This window comes from Corticium candelabrum, chromosome 22, assembly GCF_963422355.1.
Source record: "Corticium candelabrum chromosome 22, ooCorCand1.1, whole genome shotgun sequence".
Taxonomy (NCBI): domain Eukaryota; kingdom Metazoa; phylum Porifera; class Homoscleromorpha; order Homosclerophorida; family Plakinidae; genus Corticium; species Corticium candelabrum.
Genome location: NC_085106.1, coordinates 1,966,392 through 1,983,891, shown reverse-complemented (window position 1 = coordinate 1,983,891; position 17,500 = coordinate 1,966,392). Strand labels below are relative to the sequence as shown.

Genomic DNA, 17,500 nt, shown 5'->3' with positions numbered 1-17,500 from the left:
TCTCGTCGTCTTGAGTTGACTCAGCGGGCCGTACGCTCTCTGTCATCATGCCGCTCGTCGTCGCGAGTCACTAGTTCAGTGAAACAAGCGATACACCGGCGAGCTGTCATTAGCTAATTGCCGGTCACGCCCGCTGTTGCTGTTGTCACTCTCTTGCGGTGGTGCTGTACAGTACATGCACGCTTCGTACAGATTTCCGTCGCGATGCAGCCTAACCGTCGCTTCCAGCAGCCCGGACAGTATCTTCCCTTGTTTAATTACTCTCTGGTGTGAGATTTTGAGCTCAGTTTCTTGTGTGTGCAGAGTGAAATGTGAATATTTGGATTACAGGGTGCTCGCTCGACTCGCAGAGGAAGCTTCAGATGCAGACGCGCGTCCAGGAAGAAGTCGCGCCCGCCCAAGAAACAATTGCTACCGTCGTCGTTCCTTTACGTTTCAGGTGAGAAACATGGTTGAAATGTAGTCTAGAATGTGTAATATAATAATGCGACTAGAAATACAAGCAAACGGTTTCTTGCAGGTGAATCATCGGGCTATGGGTCGGACGCTGGGATGTCTGGATCCGGAGACGAAGTCGGAGAACGGTGAGTTTCGTGTTGCCGTCAGATTGATGTATTCGTTGCATCTAGACGTATGCTTCCCAATGCATGGTACCTTGCCTGTGGCTGTTTGGAGGAAGTTACAGCTCCTGGGGTGTTTGCAGACTTTCTTATATCAACAGTAGGTAACGTAACAGCATTAGTTACCCAGGAGCATAGATACGCCTCTGATAGTTGGCTCCTCCTCCCGAGGCGTGGCATTTGCTTTCTGGATTTAAATGAGGAGGGTTTGTTGATTTTTGTAGATCCAGAGTTGCGACCCTTCCGCCGATTGCACCTTTTCCGACATTGGAAACGAGGACGAGTACGGCGTCACCTCTGATACCTGCAACTCTTTCACCGGTCAAGTTGACAACACCCAGGCATAGTGGAAAGAGTATCAATGGACAGAGACCGTCACTTCACTCTTTGAGTACATCAACGGCATCATCTGGAGACTCAGCTGTCGTTCTTGATTTCTCTGCTGTATCGAGCCAGACGTCTATGAAATCTAGAGATCGTGTTGATGGAGAGAGTCCCTCTATGATGACTGGAAAGACTCATCTTGAACTTCCTGTGATGGTGATGAGAGCACAGAAACAGCAACATAAGCCAGGCAGAAAGCCGATGAAACTAGATCCATTAGAAGTCAGTGCACCGACTGTGAGTCCAAGTACTCCACAGTCGAACTTATATCTCAGTGATACATACAGTAATCTGACAAAGAGAGAACTCTATTTTCAATTTCAAGCACCGGGTTTGTCTACGGGTTTAAATCAGAGGTCAACGATGAGACAACCGGCTGTCTCGTCGACTTTACCTCGAAGACTTCTTCCTGTTGGTCATTCACCATTGGAGAATTCTGTAAGGCAGCAGCAGTTGCCACCAGAGGTATATAAGACACGGATACATACACAGTGCATGATATGGGATATCGAGTTTATATGATTTTGCTTTTACGTGTAGCTGCAGGTGATGAGTAGTGTGATCCACCAGCCATCGCTGCCCATGGTATCTAGTCGTGTTCATAACCAGTTGCCGTCTGTCAATCTTCATGATTCGTCTTGGTGAGCTGTAAATTCCCGGATGTTAGCTGAAGGCTGTAAATGAATATTGTTGGTTTGTTGTGACATGTGATAACCAGGCAGGAGAATCGAAGACACGTGCATCATAGTAACAAAGGTCGGCTGGAAATTCTAAGGTGGACTATATGTTAGTATGCACCTGTTGTTGACAACATATATATCTCTGCTGTTTGTTGTAGTAACCATTCCGCCATTCGGAATCCCAATCTTCACGTTGTAGGAGGTCAGCAGGTATCCTTATCATTGGATAGAGCCTTAGGCAAAGCTCCTCTTCCCAGCATCGGAGCAAGTCATCAGCTACTTGCCTCATCGTCGAACCTCTGCCTGTGTCGATCTGTCGAAGGCAGTTCTGTGGGCATGCAGGTGTACGACACAATTGATCAATCTAATGACACAGAAGCTACTGACTATTGTGTGACACATCCTCGATTGACAAGGCGTTGCTACGGCGCTGCTACTGTTTCAGCAGAGTCATTGACGCCGAATTCAAGTTCAGTGGACTTAACACATTTAGCAGACGGATCGATACCTCAGATATACCTCATAGCTCCCACACCATGCCCTCCCACTCCGTTACCTCCCAATCCCAACTACCAAACGGATCGAAGACTGTAGTATAGGTTTGTTGTTTTGTATTGAGAGATTTGGTTTTGTACACAGACAGTAAGCAGACAGTAAGCTGGAAGAGTTGTTGCATATCCCCATGGCTCAGATGGTGACGTTTTTTCGCGGTCACTTGTACTGGGTGTGACATTTCGAATAGTAATAATACTAATAATGTATTAGGTATAAGTTGTTATTACAGTAATGTATTATTGTTACAACTCTAGCAGCGTTTTATCTATTGTAATTCGTCTGTAATATATTTTACATGATTGACTGTTTCGCTCACGTTGGTAATGTAATGTATAAAGCCGAGGTGTTCGCTGTTGCTGCCGGCTTTGTAATTTCATGCAAGGCATCGCTGCATGTAGTCGTCGCTTCCCGCAAACATTCGTTTTCGAGTTTGACGTCATATCGAGTTCGGTAGACGTCGTTTTCTACGCGAGTCCTACCGATATGTTTCTCTAGCTTGTGTTCAACGTCTGAAGGATTCGTGACCGGCGAATCGAATGACTGTTTCTGTCAATATTAATGAGGTCGGTAGCTTCGTTTGTCGATCTCGTCGGTACGTGTATCTGCAGGAAGAAGGTTGGTAACTAGAGAATCATAGACGTAGAATGAGACTGCATGCTACAACTCACTTCCGTCTGTATTCCAGAGTCCATTTGCTCGTCATCTGAGCTTGGTAGTGCTCCAGGCAGGATATCGATAGTCGAGTCAGCCCAAGAAGATGACAAGCAACTGCATGAACTCCCGGGTAGCGATATCGTTGATGATACGTTGTCTCGTGTCTCCGTTTCGGCTGCTCTTTGCGGTACCCCAAGGATATTTTTCTCTTGCCGAGTTGAACTTGGATTCCGTCCAGTAATCGCTGGCGAATTGTTTGTATTACCGATTCTTGCTGGCTTCTTACTTCGTCGCTGAATGTCTGAAGATACCAACTGGAGTGGAGTAAGCTTTCTGTAAACAATAGTTCAATCGGTTAGGCACTTTGTTCACTGAAGGACTCGTTTACAGGTTACCTCCTGCGATGTCGTCGATGCCAGAAACTTGCCAGGAGAGTGACAGCTAGAATAAGCATTAGACCTGGAGGCACACAGCTAATTGCCTTTATCTCCCATCCGGCGAAATTTGACGTCATCTCGTCAGTCATTTCAGAAGCCGGCTCGGTTGAGAAGACAAACGACGCAGTCCTGACGTCGCCTATCGTGAGCTTCCTGGCCTGTAGAGAAGACTTGGCGTAGTCTATGATGTTTTTTGCGGTCGCTTGCTGGACTACCGTCGTTGTTGGGGTACCCGGTACCGCTTGAACGTCGTCTGGTAGGGAGATGTAGAGAGAGACGACCAGCTGGTGACGACCTGATATCTTTATTTCCTTGGCCTGTACGATAATCACGTGCGAATCTTTGAAGACCACGAGTTCGTCGTTTCTGAAATTAAATCGTTAGTCGATAAATATATGTTAATTAAATTGAGTAGAGCGTGTATATGTTTAGATACTGTTGCTTGTTGCTTGTTGGTTTCATCACGAAACAGAGTCGAGAACTTTCACTGCAGTACACCGTGGCAGCAAGAGCAAATAGAGCCTTTGCAATTGATCGACCGCTCGTTATCCACTTCACAACAAATGAGAGTGAGTTTTTGTGTTGCAATAGATCTCTACCTACTCGATATCGTTCTGTGTTCGGTTACTGTTCGTCTGTCTGCTAGATAATATACGCACAAACTGATCGACTCACACACACACACACACACACACACACACACACACACACACACACACACACACACACACACACACACACACACACACACACACACACACACACACACACTTGTTCGCAAACTCGTCAATACTGACTTAATTAATCGCCTCCCTCGAATCGAATCTAATTCGATTATACATACCTGCTTCCAGTCGTAGTCAACGAACTGCACTTCAACAGAATTCGTCACCCATTCGGACTCGATTTTGTCCGCGGGTTTTACGAGACTCGGTTCCGACGACGTTTTGTCGTGACCGTGCCGATCTTCTTCAAGCACTCGCAGAACTACAACGACGCTTGTACTCAGACTGACCGTTCCTTTGTCGCTCACTGCGATAGGCAACTGCAGTAGCTCCGACCGAGAGTCATCCAGTCGAGTGTCTCTCAGAATGACGTAACCCGATGAATTCACATAGAAATTATTAATGTCCGACAGCATTCTGTATTGAACAACACCATTCGCTCCCAGATCGACATCCGAACAATTCAATTTGGCTAGAATCGTTCCACTCGAAGTTTCCCGACTTACAACGTTTCCGTAGACGGACGGACTGCACGACGGTGCGTTGTCGTTGATATCTCGCACGTTCACTGTAACGTTAGTCGTTGACGTCTTGCCGATTGGAAATCCGCCGTCAACCGCTTCGATCGTTAACACATACGAATCGACCATCTCGCGATCAAGTCGGTGTATTAGATACAAATTTCCCGTCGATCGGTCGAGAAAAAATGGCGCACTTCTTGCCGCTCTTAAAATTCTATACTGAATATTTGAGTTTCCATCTCGATCGTGCGCAATAATTCGTCCCACACGGTATCCCAATCTTTCGGACTCGTTCACGTTAAAAACAAGCAGCGCGGGCGTCGGAAATTCCGGCGCGTAGTTGTTCGTCTCTAAAAAATTTACGACAACCTCGACAGTCTCGTTAAGAGAACGCGGGCTTCCATGGTCGGAAACTAATACCGTCAGTCTTGTTTCACTCACTTTCTCGGCGCTTGATATTTGCTGCATGAGCTTCAATTCTCCGTTCGTCCGATTGATTGTAAACACATGACTCCACTCGCCTCTTAATTCATACGACAAGAAACCGTTTGCACCCGCGTCTCTATCACTACAATTCAATCGATCCACAACCGTGTTCACCGTCTGCATACGATTCAGCGATACCACGTGCAGTAACGAACGGCATTGCGGCGCATTATCGTTGCTGTCAGTGACCTTAATGCGAACCATCGCATACACAGTGTAAACGGAGTCCGATGCGGACACGTTCAAGTCGTAGGCGCTCACCTCCTCGCGGTCGAGTCGACCTAACAGAGTGATTCGACCGTTTAAGGCGTCCAAAATGAAGGGATGATTATCCGGCTCAGCTCGCTCGATAGAATATTGTATACTCGCATCGCCGTCTTCATCTTTCGCGCTCACTGTCAATATAGACGTGCCGGCTTTTGCATCTTCGAGCACCGACGCTGTCATTTGATTTTGACTGAACGTTGGTATAAACTCGTTGACGTCGTTGACTTTGATATCAATCAGGGATGAGACAAACTTGGATTTGTCTGCCGAGTCATAGCAAGCGACGGTCAGTAGATACCGAACGGACGCTTCGTAGTCGATTGCACGAGCAACTTTCACGTCTCCAGACGAAGAAGTCGCTGCAAAACGACGACTTTCGTCGCCCGCGGTGATATTGAGTGTAGGAGCGTTTCCCGACGGTACCGTGCAGTTGAGACTGATGAGAATGCTTCCTATTGTTATGTTTTCTGCGATACTGACGGAACTCACCAGCCGCTCGAAATACGGATATGACCATGGAGTGTGTTCGTTGCGCGTACCGGTCGTAGAAACGATGACCGTAACCGTCGTCGTCCGTTGAAGAGCTCCACGGTCCGAGACGTCGACCAAAAAGGTGTAGACACCGAATCCGTTGTCTGTAGTCTTGTTCGTGACGTGTATTAGTCCGTGCTGGTCAATGCTAAATGGAATACCGTCTCGCGTTGTGGTAATAGTATACAACAGTTGCCCGTCTTTTCCTTCATCCGGGTCACTGCATTTTAATCGTGCCGCTTCACTACCATTTTTGACTTCCGACAACGAAATGATGACCGTCGCTCGTCGACACGTCGGACTATTATCATTCGCATCCAAAACCGTCAGCCGCATCGACGTGTGTGCCACTCCGGGTGGATTACCACCATCCATTGCAGTCACGGTTACGTCATAGATTTCCACCGTCTCTCTGTCTAGTGTTTGTATCAAGAGTACGCGTCCGGTATTTTGCTCAATACTAAAAGGTATTGAATTTGAATGGCTTGTTATCGTATACGTTATCTGACCGTCGGTTCCCTTGTCCGAATCGGTTGCTCGAATGTGTGCGATTACGGTACCGACGTATGCATCTTCGTCGACCGAGATATTGAGCGCAGACTGAAACGCAGGCGGAGACTCGTTGATAGCATCGACGACGATTACCACCGACACGTTGATCTGATTGGAAGGCATTCCGTCGTCACACACCGAAATCGTAAATGAATACGACTGGATCGACTCGTAATCCAAAGTCTCATTGATATGAATATCGCCATCGGACGTCACAAAAATTGGGAAATTTTTTTCATTCCGAGAATCGATTATTTCATATGTCAGGTCGCCGTTTTTTCCCTCGTCGGCGTCGACGCAGTCTAGCTGTGCGATTGTCGTATAGAGAGGAGCGTCTTCTGGAACGTCGACGGTGACGACTAGTTTGCCGCACGACGGCGCGTTGTCGTTCACGTCCGCCACGTTGACCGTGACCGTCGCGATGTCGGTCCTTCCCGCGACTTTCCGACCTCGATTGTTCGTCGCACCGACTTCGACTACTAACGTGTACGAATCCTTTGTCTCTCTGTCCAGAGTGTTTGTCAGCACGACGTCTCCCGACATCGGATCGACTGCCAGTACCGTGTCCGCGTCGCTACGAACGACAGAGTATACACACTTTGCGGATGCCGACGTTGCGTTACCGACGGCATAGACGGTAGTGACCGTGGTACCGATTGTGGCGTTTTCATACAATGAAGTAATATAGTTAGACGAATGAAAAACGGGAGACGACGTGTAGGGTTTTGTTCTCGTCACGTGAACAACTACCGATACGTTACTGACGAGTCGAGGATCTCCGTGATCGGACACAATGACGACAAATGAAAACAAGGAAGAAAGCAATGGACGAGCAAGAGAACGTTTTGTCTTGATGTCTCCCTCGAGTGTCACCGTGAAGAGATCCGTCGCGGCGCTGTCGTCGATTTTATACGACAGCCGACCGCGCGCTTCGGTGTCGGAGTCGCTGCACGACAGGCGGGCGACGGCGGCGCCGACCGGCGCCGAATCGTCGACCGTCGTCACGACTACGGACTGACGGCAGACGGGAGTGTTGTCGTTGACGTCGTCGACGGCAATGTTAACGACAGTCGAGCCGGTCATGCGATCGGTTGCTCGGCTACTGTCGGTTGCCTCGACTATCAATAGATGCACGTCGCTTGTCTCGCGATCCAAACTGCGGGCGAGAATCAACATGCCCGATATGCGATCGACGAGAAAGGCTGTCGACGTAGGAGTCCGCTGACCGATCCAATAGTTGATCACACCGTCGTTACCTCTATCCTCGTCTGTAGCGTTGAGACGGAGTATCGCAGTGCCGACTGTGGTGTCTTCCCTAACACTCACGTTGTACTCGCGCGCGCTAAACGACGGCGGGTGTTCATTCACTCCGGTCACTTGGACTGTGACCGACGCGGTGACGCTCTTTGGAGTCGAAACGCATTTTTCTGTCACTGATATCAACAAGTCGTACGAATCGTTTTTCTCGTAGTCGAGTGTCTTCTCAGTGACGAGCTCTCCCGATTCTGTTATATTGAATACATCAAGCGTATCTCCATCTCTGATCTCATACATCAATGCATCGCCATCCCGATCAGAACAAATTAGAGTTAGGACTGTCGAGTTTGGCTGTAGCGATTCTGGTACCGACGTAGCGTACGCTACAGGACTACACACCGGCGCATAGTCGTTTGACTTTGTTACAGTGACCGTGACGTTTGCCAGCGACGATTTCGATGGATTTCCGTCATCTTCCGCTTTTACCACAAAACGAAACACGTTGTTTTGAGATACAAGGCAGTTATAACGCAAAGCACGTAACAAAGTTACATTTCCCGATGACTTATTGACCGTAAAATGTGAAATATTGTCCATCAGCGTGTATGTGACCGCACCTCCGGGTCCTTCGTCTAAATCGTAAGCGCTGACTTGTAGTACATTAGACCCTTGCTGTAAATCAGTCCGCACTGATGTTTCGTAAAAAGAAGAACGAAATACCGGTGTATACTCGTTGACAGGTCTAATTGGTATTAACAGAGTGACGTTCGTTTGAAGAGACGTAGTGGGTGCCATGTCCGTAACGGTAACAACCAGCCGGTGTAGTGTAGTGAGTTCGTAGTCTAGCGTTTTTGCAGTCTCTACGATTCCCGACGCGTTGTGTATTGTGAAGGCGTCGTGCGCGTTTCCACTACTAATGCGGTATGATAACTGACCGTTCGGTCCCGAGTCGGCGTCGGTACAGTTGACTGACGTAACGCGCGTTCCCACTTCTGCCGCTTCAGAGAGAGTCACCAAAATAGTAGCAAAATCACAAGACGGTGAGTTGTCGTTGACGTCGTCGACGGCAATGTTGACGACAGCCGAGCCGGTCATGCGATCGGATGCTCGGCTACTGTCGGTTACCTCGACCATCAATAGATGCACGTCGCTTGTCTCGCGATCCAAACTGCGGGCGAGAATCAACATGCCCGATATGCGATCGACGAGAAAGGCTGTAGACGTAGGAGTCCGCTGACCGATCCAATAGTTGATCACACCGTCGTTACCTCTATCCTCGTCTGTAGCGTTGAGACGGAGTATCGCAGTGCCGACTGTGGTGTCTTCTCTAACACTCACGTTGTACTCGCGCGCGCTAAACGATGGTCGGTATTCATTCACTCCAGTTACTTGAACTGTGACCGATGCGGTGGTGCTCTTTGCAGTGGAGACGCACCTTTCTGTCACTGATATCAACAAGTCGTACGAATCGTTTTTCTCGTAGTCGAGTGGCTTCTCAGTGATGAGCTCTCCCGATTCTGATAGGTTGAATACATTAAGTGAATCTCCGTCTTTGATCTCATACATCAATGCACCACCATCACGATCAGAACACATTAGAGTGAGAATGATTGAGTTTAGCTGTAGCGATTCTGGTACCGACGTAGCGTACGCTACAGGACTACACACCGGCGCATAGTCGTTTGACTGTGTTACAGTGACCGTGACGTTTGCCAGCGATGATTTCGATGGATTGCCGTCATCTTCCGCTTTTACCACAAGACGAAACACGTTGTTTTGAGATACAAGACAGTCATAACGCAAAGCGCTGAAAGAAGTTACATTCCCCGACGAGTTATTGACCGTAAAATGTGAAATATTGTTCATCAGCGTGTATGTGACCGCACCTCCGGGTCCTTCGTCTAAATCGTAAGCGCTGACTTGTAATACATTTGAACCTTGCTGTAAATCAGTCCGCACTGATGTTTCGTAAAAAGAAGAACGAAATACCGGTGTATACTCGTTGACAGGTCTAATTGGTATTAACAGAGTGACGTTCGTTTGAAGAGACGTAGTGGGTGCCATGTCCGTAACGGTAACAACCAACCGGTGTAGTGTAGTGAGTTCGTAATCTAGCGTTTTTGCAGTCTCTACGATTCCCGACGCGTTGTGTATTGTGAAGACGTCGTGCGCGTTTCCACTACTAATGCGGTATGATAACTGACCGTTCAATCCCGAGTCGGCGTCGGTACAGTTGACTGACGTAACGCGCGTTCCAAATTTCGCCGCTTCAGAGAGAGTCACCAAAATAGTAGCAAAATCACAAGACGGTGAGTTGTCGTTGACGTCTTGTACTGTAATAATAACCGAGGCTTGTACAAAGTGTACAAAATCCGATGCGCTGACGGTCAAGGAGTAACTCGGTATCGCCTCCCTGTCGAGTGGTCGAGAAATCGAAATGACTCCGGTTGAATACGCGACCGAGAAATGATTGTGATTTTGTCCTCCCCACATGCTGTAGTCCACCGTGTCTCCGTCCGCATCTGTTGCTTCGATACGAAGCACCGACGTCCCAACGGCTGCGTCTTCGAATGCGTTTCCTCGCCAAACGCTCTGCGTGAAAACAGGAGCCGCACCTGCGAGAGCAGTCAACAAATATAATAAATATATTAGAAAGCTTTGCACCGTTCACAGGCACGGTATCGCAATTCAAAACAGGGCTGGCCAATTGGCGCTATGATGCCACACCATGCAGAGGCTGGTATTGAGCACCAAGCTAGGCAAAGATTTGGCACCAAAGCTTGAAGTCTCTGATACAGATGGTGACGTCACGACTATGCCTGACTGAAGAGCAGTGATTCCGTGCACACAAGGCATCACTAATGTCAATCATGTGTCTGCTATGTGTGCCTTTCTGTGAGTCTCGCGTGGCCAGACCGCGCACTGAAGGTCTGAGACTATCTGCATGCATGCATGTACATATGTATATGTATCATGATGGTACATACATACACATGAATAGGTATGTATGTACGTATCTATGTATATGTATAAATATACGTATATACTTACTACGTGTGCATGTACTCTGGTATTTAGGTAGGTAGGTAGGTAGGTAGGTAGTTTTGTAGGTAGCCTCAAACCAGTCTCGTGTAGGTATGTCCACGTGTGTCATTTTTGTTGGTCACCAAGATACGTTCCTGGTGCCACACCAAGGCACCAGCTGGGCCAAACTTGCCCCTGTCAAAATGGTGCGTAGGTTACTTGCTGCAGCCGACAAGACCGACTGTAATACAAAGAGAACGAAGCTAAGACGGTTCAACGCACGCGAAGTCTTTACGGTACCGCTTGTCGTTACACGTCGGGTGTTCACGTCGTACCGTGTAAGCAATTCCTTTGCGTACGTGTTCGGGTTTACCGCTTTACTATGCAGTCATTTCTTGTTCCGACGGGTCATTTGCATAACAGACGAACCCTCCGTCTCTCCGAGACTACACTCAGTTACACATCAATTTTTGCTTCACCATTTCTTCGTCACCTTGTCTAATACGGAATGCTCGAACAATTAGAGTGTGAGGAATTCGGTTTAGTCTGAATGACCAATTAACACATTGAAATGAGGTGACCGCTCTCGCTACGACAAAGTCGCAACTCTGCTGGTAGCCAAAAATTTACACAAAGTCGTCTCCTACTCTACAACTATTGCCGTTGATGTCGGTTTAGCTAGAAGGATGAACGAAACGCATCTCGTGAAGCGAGGAAATCATGACTGGGCCGACTCCCCCGCTATTCCAAGATGCGAACAGAAACTCGCTTATGACGCCACTAGCACGTTCCGCTACTAGCACTCTCCGCCTAACCTTAGCTTGCCACCTAACAAGCCAATGAATCCGCCCAAAAGGCACACTTCGGTGTCAAAGAGATTTTTGTAACGCAGACTGCGTGCCCAGCATCGAGCAGACAGCTTACTACAACAACGAAATCGACTTACCTTCACTTGAATTGTAGCGTAGAGATAGGAGAAGCGCATTGACTAGAAGTTGGAAGACGAGACAAGAGGCATTGTAGGAGCTGGCGGTCACAGTCCAGGTGAGAGTTCCAGCTGCACCGCCCGTACGCCGTGTAGGTTGTAGGGCAGGCATCGCATGTTGGAATCTGCCCAGACTGACACCCGCTCGCTCTGAAGACGAATACTCGACTAGCTAGACTCTACGGTAGAAAACTAGGTGATTAGTTGCTCTTTGCATAAAATTACGTTAATTATTTAATTATATAAGAGTAGAGTATTCATATCAATATAAGATTGTGCAATTACGGATGCCTACTAATACTGTACACACACTGTGGCCATGCTATCGCACTCCAGCTACGATATCATCAAACTTGGTTGATATCAATTTGTGTTGTTTTTGTTTGTGATCGTTAAGTACAAATAAAGTACTTCGTGGTACAAGTATGTCTGAAAAGTGGGAGGGATTCACAGACGAGGACTTAGAGCGAATGAGAGGAGGAGGGGCCTCCGAAAGGGACACGAGAACGCAGCAGAAGAATAAAACGTCTAAACGCAGCGAAGCGAGCTCCACGGCGGCCGCCAATTGTAAACAAGATAGAAAGCGAGCTGCCCATGTATTGCGTGAGGATAAAGACGAGATTTCCGGGAGTCTACCGACGTGGGATGATGAGATTCCAGTGGAGGAAAGGTCTGGTGCTCCTAGCAAGCCGGTGGCCGTTGTTTCAGCACACACTGGGATAGTGACGAACGGGGGCGAGGAGAGTGAGTCGAAGACGAAAGGAGTTGGAAGTAGAGCAAGCTTGGTACATCAAATTGGAACGCAAGAAGATCAGAAGAGAGTAGAGGATGTGATTGAGTTGTCAGATGATCCCTCGATGTGAGTGGTATGTGAGTGGTATGTGAGTATATATAATTGATGTAATTGATTACGTAAATAACACACACACACACACACACACACACACACACACACACACACACACACACACACACACACAACAAACATAGACAATAATATATTGACTTCTTAATTAAGTATCTATAAATATATAATTAAATCAAATATTATTGTTGCTCTTAAAACGATTTCAGTGGGACAATAGTTTTGAGAAAGTCAAATGATACACCAATATGGAGATATTTCAGTAACAATTAAATAGTTAATTAATGTAGAATGTGTTATGCTAATAGAGGCATGCACATGTAATGAGTCAATCAATACCTCACTGTACCCAATCCTTATCTATACTATATGCACGCATGTATCTATCTGGTACCTAATAGTTTCGTATTTGTAATCACAATAGCTCAGTGTTCTGCCCAGGATTTTCAGAGTGGTGGTCAGGTATCCACTAAATTAAGGGGCATGGTTTATCTCTATTTCAGATATCTGGGAAAGAAGTAGAGCATACTCCCGGACAATCAAGCATCGTCACAAAACAGAGAAGAAAGTTGTTTGCCACACAGAATGTGTCACACTGTCAATAGTCCATGCATGATCTAGAAGAAAGCTGCAACTTCTGTCAACAGTGGTTAAAGTACATTGCCCAGTTTCATGTTTATACTATGGTATGGTTAGACGTCTGTCATCCATGCACCAGCTGAAGGTTTCGAACAGCCAGTGCTCCTGTCTAGCAAAAAAAACCTGAAGACGACTTCATCGTATTTTAGCAAGGTGGGTTTGCCGGCGTGTCACGGTGTAAACAAAGTGGTCACCTTTCAAACAAATGCTCACCTTCCAATGCTCAATAGCTTGGAGCAAGTAAAATCCTAGCTAAAGTATAGTAGCGTATGGCCATGTGGAGTGATGGTCAGGGTTTGTTGAGTGATTGTCAGGCCCGACCACCGACCACTGTGGGCAGAACCCTGATGGCTTAATTAAATTTTTAAAAGACACTCCCTATTCAAATAGGTCAAAAATTGAATCTGCCCAGTTAGTAACATCACGTATGATGTCATCTAAACAACACAAAATTTTTGATAAAATTAATTTTGATATTTTAATATTTTAAACATTTTTATATTTAATTAATATTTTCATATTTAAGTATTCAAACTATTGGAGATCAGTGGCCATACAAAGTTTGTATTTTGAAGTGGCAGTTGCTCCTTCTCGTTCAAGTTTGTTGTCTGTGTTGTTTGCTGTACTTTGGCATTTAGTTTTATCAACAGATTTTCAGGTCTCAATTGGTCTGTCTTTGCTAGTCAACACGCCAAATTGGAAGAACTACAGAAACGACAGAAGGAAATTGAGGAGCAAAACAAGCAGAAGAAGGCTGCTTTGCAGAAAACCATTAACGAACGGTTTTAGTTCAAACTTGTTATTTGTACATGACGGAGGCTAAACGTATGTTGTACATGCCAGGTTTCAACGAAGCCAGCAAGAGACAGCCGTGTTAAAAAAAGTCAAATCTGAACTATCAAAATTGGACAACGCCATTACAAGTGATGTTGCAATCTTGCGTAACACTATCGATCAAGCTAGTCGGGACTACACTACAGCGAAAGCACGGTATGATGTCGCCGAGTCGGAGTTTGTTGCTGCCAAGGTAGACCTTTTCAAAAAGAGTGAGCGAAAGGAGATGCTGACGCAACATCTCTATACAATAATACAAGAGTCGGAACTTCGAAAGGCAAAGAGGTTAGAAGACTTGACAAAAGACTTAGCTACCATGTCTGCACATAGTGAATTAGACGAAGTAACAGTACTAAAGGATAAAGATTGATATATATATATATATATATATATATATATATATATATATATATATATATACAGCAGATAGTGAGAAAATCGGACATATCAGTAAGACATTATTTTGCAGTAGTTGCCAAATGGTGTTTGTGTACTGTATATTAATACAGAAATTGACAGTTTTTGGGCAGTGTGACAGTAATTCTCTCGATCTAGACTGCATGGGTACATACAGCATCTTGTTTTGTGATGCTTTTATTGCATTTGGGTGGTCTTCCTTGTGTGTGTGTGTGTGTGTGTGTGTGTGTGTGTGTGTGTGTGTGTGTGTGTGTGTGTGTGTGTGTGTGTGTGTGTGTGTGTGTGTGTGTCTGTGTCTGTGTCTGTGTCTGTGTCTGTGTCTGTGTCTGTGTCTGTGTGTCTGTGTGTGTGTGTGTGTGTGTGTGTGTGTGTGTGTGTGTGTGTGTGTGTGTGTGTGTGTGTGTGTGTGTGTGTGTGTGTGTGTGTGTGTGTGTGTGTGTGTGTGTGTTTAGTCTTGTGTGTTGTGCTCTATCTGTAGTCACACCTTGTGTAATGGCAATAAGAAAGCAGCTGTTTTATACCTGTTTGACAGGTGGTAGAGCACCCACAGTAGGCTAGACACACTAGTGGAATATACTAGCAGGTGATCATTTACAGTAGTCTACCAATGCTGTGGGTATAATTTTGAATGCAGACAAAGATTAGTTAATAATGTTGATACACCACTACTATTACACTAGGACACATCACCAACAGTGACCACTATGACAGACACCAGTTGACCATCAGGACCCACCATTAATGTTACTGACCATTACTGCCACTGTCTACCACCAGGCCTGGTCTACCACAAACCACCATTGACCACTGATCCTTTGTCTAACTGAAGTGCAGTAGTAGTGCACTAGCTATAGGGGAGAATTGTGGTAGAGTTGTGGTGGAGCCATGGAATCTGAAAACTTTGGGCCATGGTGTCTTTTTCAACAGTATAGCCCCACCTTGTCATTCATTTTGAACTGTGACTACATACTACATAAGCACTTTGCTAGGTGGAATACAACAGAATTTATAATATACACGTATGCCATAGGCAAATTTTCCTGGATATAGTTTGATATCAACTGGCAGTTTGTTTTTCTCAAACCATGGAAGGCTGGCAATGCATTGTTGGTATAAATAGGTTTAAAGCTATTTATAGATATCAATCAAAATTTGAGTAGTTGCAGTCTAATCACCATGAGTACCTGTGTTGGGTAATGTAACACCAGCTTAGCATAGTCCTCAAGTTTGGAGGCTGATCAATCACACTACAAAGTCAAGCCTATTTTACTTTTTACTTCCACAGTATGAATGTCCGTCATTGCCGGGACAGTGTGATGGACAAAGATTCATCTCACTGTTTGGTAACCTGAGGGAAACATGGCTCTTTTACTTGACATGCCTACAAAGATTGGGGAGGCTCTAGCCTCCTTACCCTTCCTCCCCCTCTCGATGCTCTGCCAGTGTGCTGAGGTCAGTCATCTGGAGTTTGTAGTGAGTGAAACAACTGAGCTAAGAGATACCCTGTGATAAATGGTATGGATTTCATATTTTCATTATCATTATCACTGAAGATTAAGAATAGCCAATGGCAAATTAATGCCATTAGAACAGTCATACTGATTGCTAACATTATCTGGCTACTTTAGGGTATCAATCTGCTGCTCATGTCCCATCCCATTTAGGACTAAGAAAGGTAGACCTCTAGTCTGGTCGTGAGAGGTGTACCTTGGCATGCTTGCCTCTTAGGTCAGTAGGTGCTCAGCTGGGGGTAACGACCTCCCCCAGTTTTGATTGAGTGTAGGAGTGCGACCACATGCAGTATGCTGTGCACCTTCTGCATCCTTGGTTACTAAAATTTGCTTGCCGTGTTGTCTAAATCTGGTCATGTCATTGAAGCACACAATCAATAGAATATGCTAGTTCTTGTGTTCTAGCTATCATGATGTGTATGCACATACATAGAAATATGTGTATTGTCTGGTTATCTGAATGGTTGGTAATTAAACACCCAAGGGAGGGTAGAGACCCATGGGGTCGTTGTTAGTAATGTCATTGGACATTGTTGTGTCATGCTAAACTGAGAGAAGAACTATTGTGCTTGTACAATGGATTCCAATGATGAGGTGTAGCTCTAACATGTTGACACACCAAGGGTTTGCTCACACACACACACACACACACACACACACACACACACACACACACACACACACACACACACACACACACACACACACACACACACACCAGACACAATACACTTGGCGTATTGTCATTACATTATGTAAATTTAGCTATTTGAAGATGCCTCTACTCTCCTAGACCATTTGCTTGAATGTTGTTCTAGCCATACCACTGCGTATTTAGTCTAAGATTTGTGTGAAACAAGATGTGATTTTTTCCAACCTTTTGCTGTTTCTGTTAGTTAACAATGACATGAAACGTTTCTATGCAATTGCATGGTTACAACAGGTTAATCAAGGTTGTCATTTTTACAGTGATGGGGCAAATTGTATAGCCCCAGGTTAAAAAACTGTGGCCCCAGACAAAAAGGATGCTAATTAATTGCTATGCAATAGTTATCAGGTTGACAACAAGGCTTTCAGAGTTTGACTGTTTTATTGATAAATATCACTTAGTAAATCCTGTTCACAGAAGATTTTGTGACCAACAGTTTGTTGGCGCATAACGTACCCATAGGATGAACCTTTGACCTTCTGCACCATCAGGACTGTAGAAACTTCATCACACTGTAGCTGTTAAGGGTGGCCAACTGGCATGGTACTCATCTTGGGCACTAAGCAAGCAAAGGTTTGGCATAAAGGCTTGAAGCCACTCAAGCAGATTGTGACTGTAACTGAACACAAGACATCATGATTGATCGAATGTACCATGATGATACATACATACATGAGTGTGTAGTAGGTTTGTAAATGTATGTAAATGTATGTATGTAATTGTATCTACATGACTGTATGTATGTATGTATAAATGTATAGCCTCAAACCAGTCTCTCATGCAAGTGTATCTGTGTGGGCGTGTCATTTTCGTTTGACACAGGATGCATGCCACACCAACAAGGCAC

At 45.7% G+C, this 17,500-nt stretch overlaps 3 protein-coding genes across 4 annotated transcripts in view; 2 read left to right on the top strand and 1 right to left on the bottom strand.

Moving 5' to 3' along the window:
• LOC134197530 (uncharacterized) overlaps positions 1-2,554 on the top strand; it is a 3,245-nt gene extending 691 nt beyond the window's left edge. Inside the window, exons 1-7 of one of the 2 annotated variants that reach the window (XM_062666874.1) lie at positions 1-267; positions 331-439; positions 521-584; positions 845-1,469; positions 1,545-1,645; positions 1,723-1,779; positions 1,843-2,554. The exon at positions 1-267 is cut by the window's left edge and continues 180 nt beyond it. In XM_062666874.1, the coding sequence (XP_062522858.1) occupies positions 205-267; positions 331-439; positions 521-584; positions 845-1,469; positions 1,545-1,645; positions 1,723-1,779; positions 1,843-2,278 (1,455 nt within the window). In that variant the 5' untranslated portion in view covers positions 1-204 and the 3' untranslated portion in view covers positions 2,279-2,554. The remainder of the gene's footprint in view (positions 268-330; positions 440-520; positions 585-844; positions 1,470-1,544; positions 1,646-1,722; positions 1,780-1,842) is intronic. The other variant, XM_062666873.1, reaches the window with a different exon arrangement.
• Positions 2,555-2,604: 50 nt separating this feature from the next.
• LOC134197673 (protocadherin Fat 4-like) lies at positions 2,605-12,101 on the bottom strand. The gene is made up of 6 exons (XM_062667019.1): positions 11,640-12,101; positions 4,175-10,284; positions 3,767-3,882; positions 3,289-3,696; positions 2,908-3,226; positions 2,605-2,841 (listed from the first exon to the last, which is right to left on the bottom strand). The coding sequence occupies exons 1-6, from the start codon at positions 11,788-11,790 to the stop codon at positions 2,731-2,733; spliced, it is 7,215 nt and encodes a 2,404-aa protein (XP_062523003.1). The 5' UTR covers positions 11,791-12,101; the 3' UTR covers positions 2,605-2,730.
• Positions 3,823-14,417, top strand: LOC134197531 (RAB6-interacting golgin-like). The gene is made up of 4 exons (XM_062666875.1): positions 3,823-3,899; positions 12,076-12,537; positions 13,866-13,964; positions 14,026-14,417. Exons 2-4 carry the CDS (start codon positions 12,104-12,106, stop codon positions 14,384-14,386), a joined length of 894 nt encoding a protein of 297 aa, XP_062522859.1. The 5' UTR covers positions 3,823-3,899; positions 12,076-12,103; the 3' UTR covers positions 14,387-14,417.
• Positions 14,418-17,500: the final 3,083 nt, after the last annotated feature.

Excerpts from the sequence above, each read along its gene's own strand:
- LOC134197673 (XM_062667019.1), bottom strand. The coding sequence starts at position 11,790 with ATGCCTGCCCTACAACCTACACGGCGTACGGGCGGTGCAGCTGGAACT. Across the intron at positions 10,285-11,639 it reads ACGCTACAATTCAAGTGAAG|GTGCGGCTCCTGTTTTCACG; the intron begins GTAAGTCGATTT and ends CTGCTCTCGCAG. Across the intron at positions 3,227-3,288 it reads CATCGACGACATCGCAGGAG|AAAGCTTACTCCACTCCAGT; the intron begins GTAACCTGTAAA and ends TATTGTTTACAG.
- LOC134197531 (XM_062666875.1), top strand. The coding sequence starts at position 12,104 with ATGTCTGAAAAGTGGGAGGGATTCACAGACGAGGACTTAGAGCGAATG. Across the intron at positions 12,538-13,865 it reads TTGTCAGATGATCCCTCGAT|TCAACACGCCAAATTGGAAG; the intron begins GTGAGTGGTATG and ends TGTCTTTGCTAG. Across the intron at positions 13,965-14,025 it reads CAGAAAACCATTAACGAACG|GTTTCAACGAAGCCAGCAAG; the intron begins GTTTTAGTTCAA and ends TGTACATGCCAG.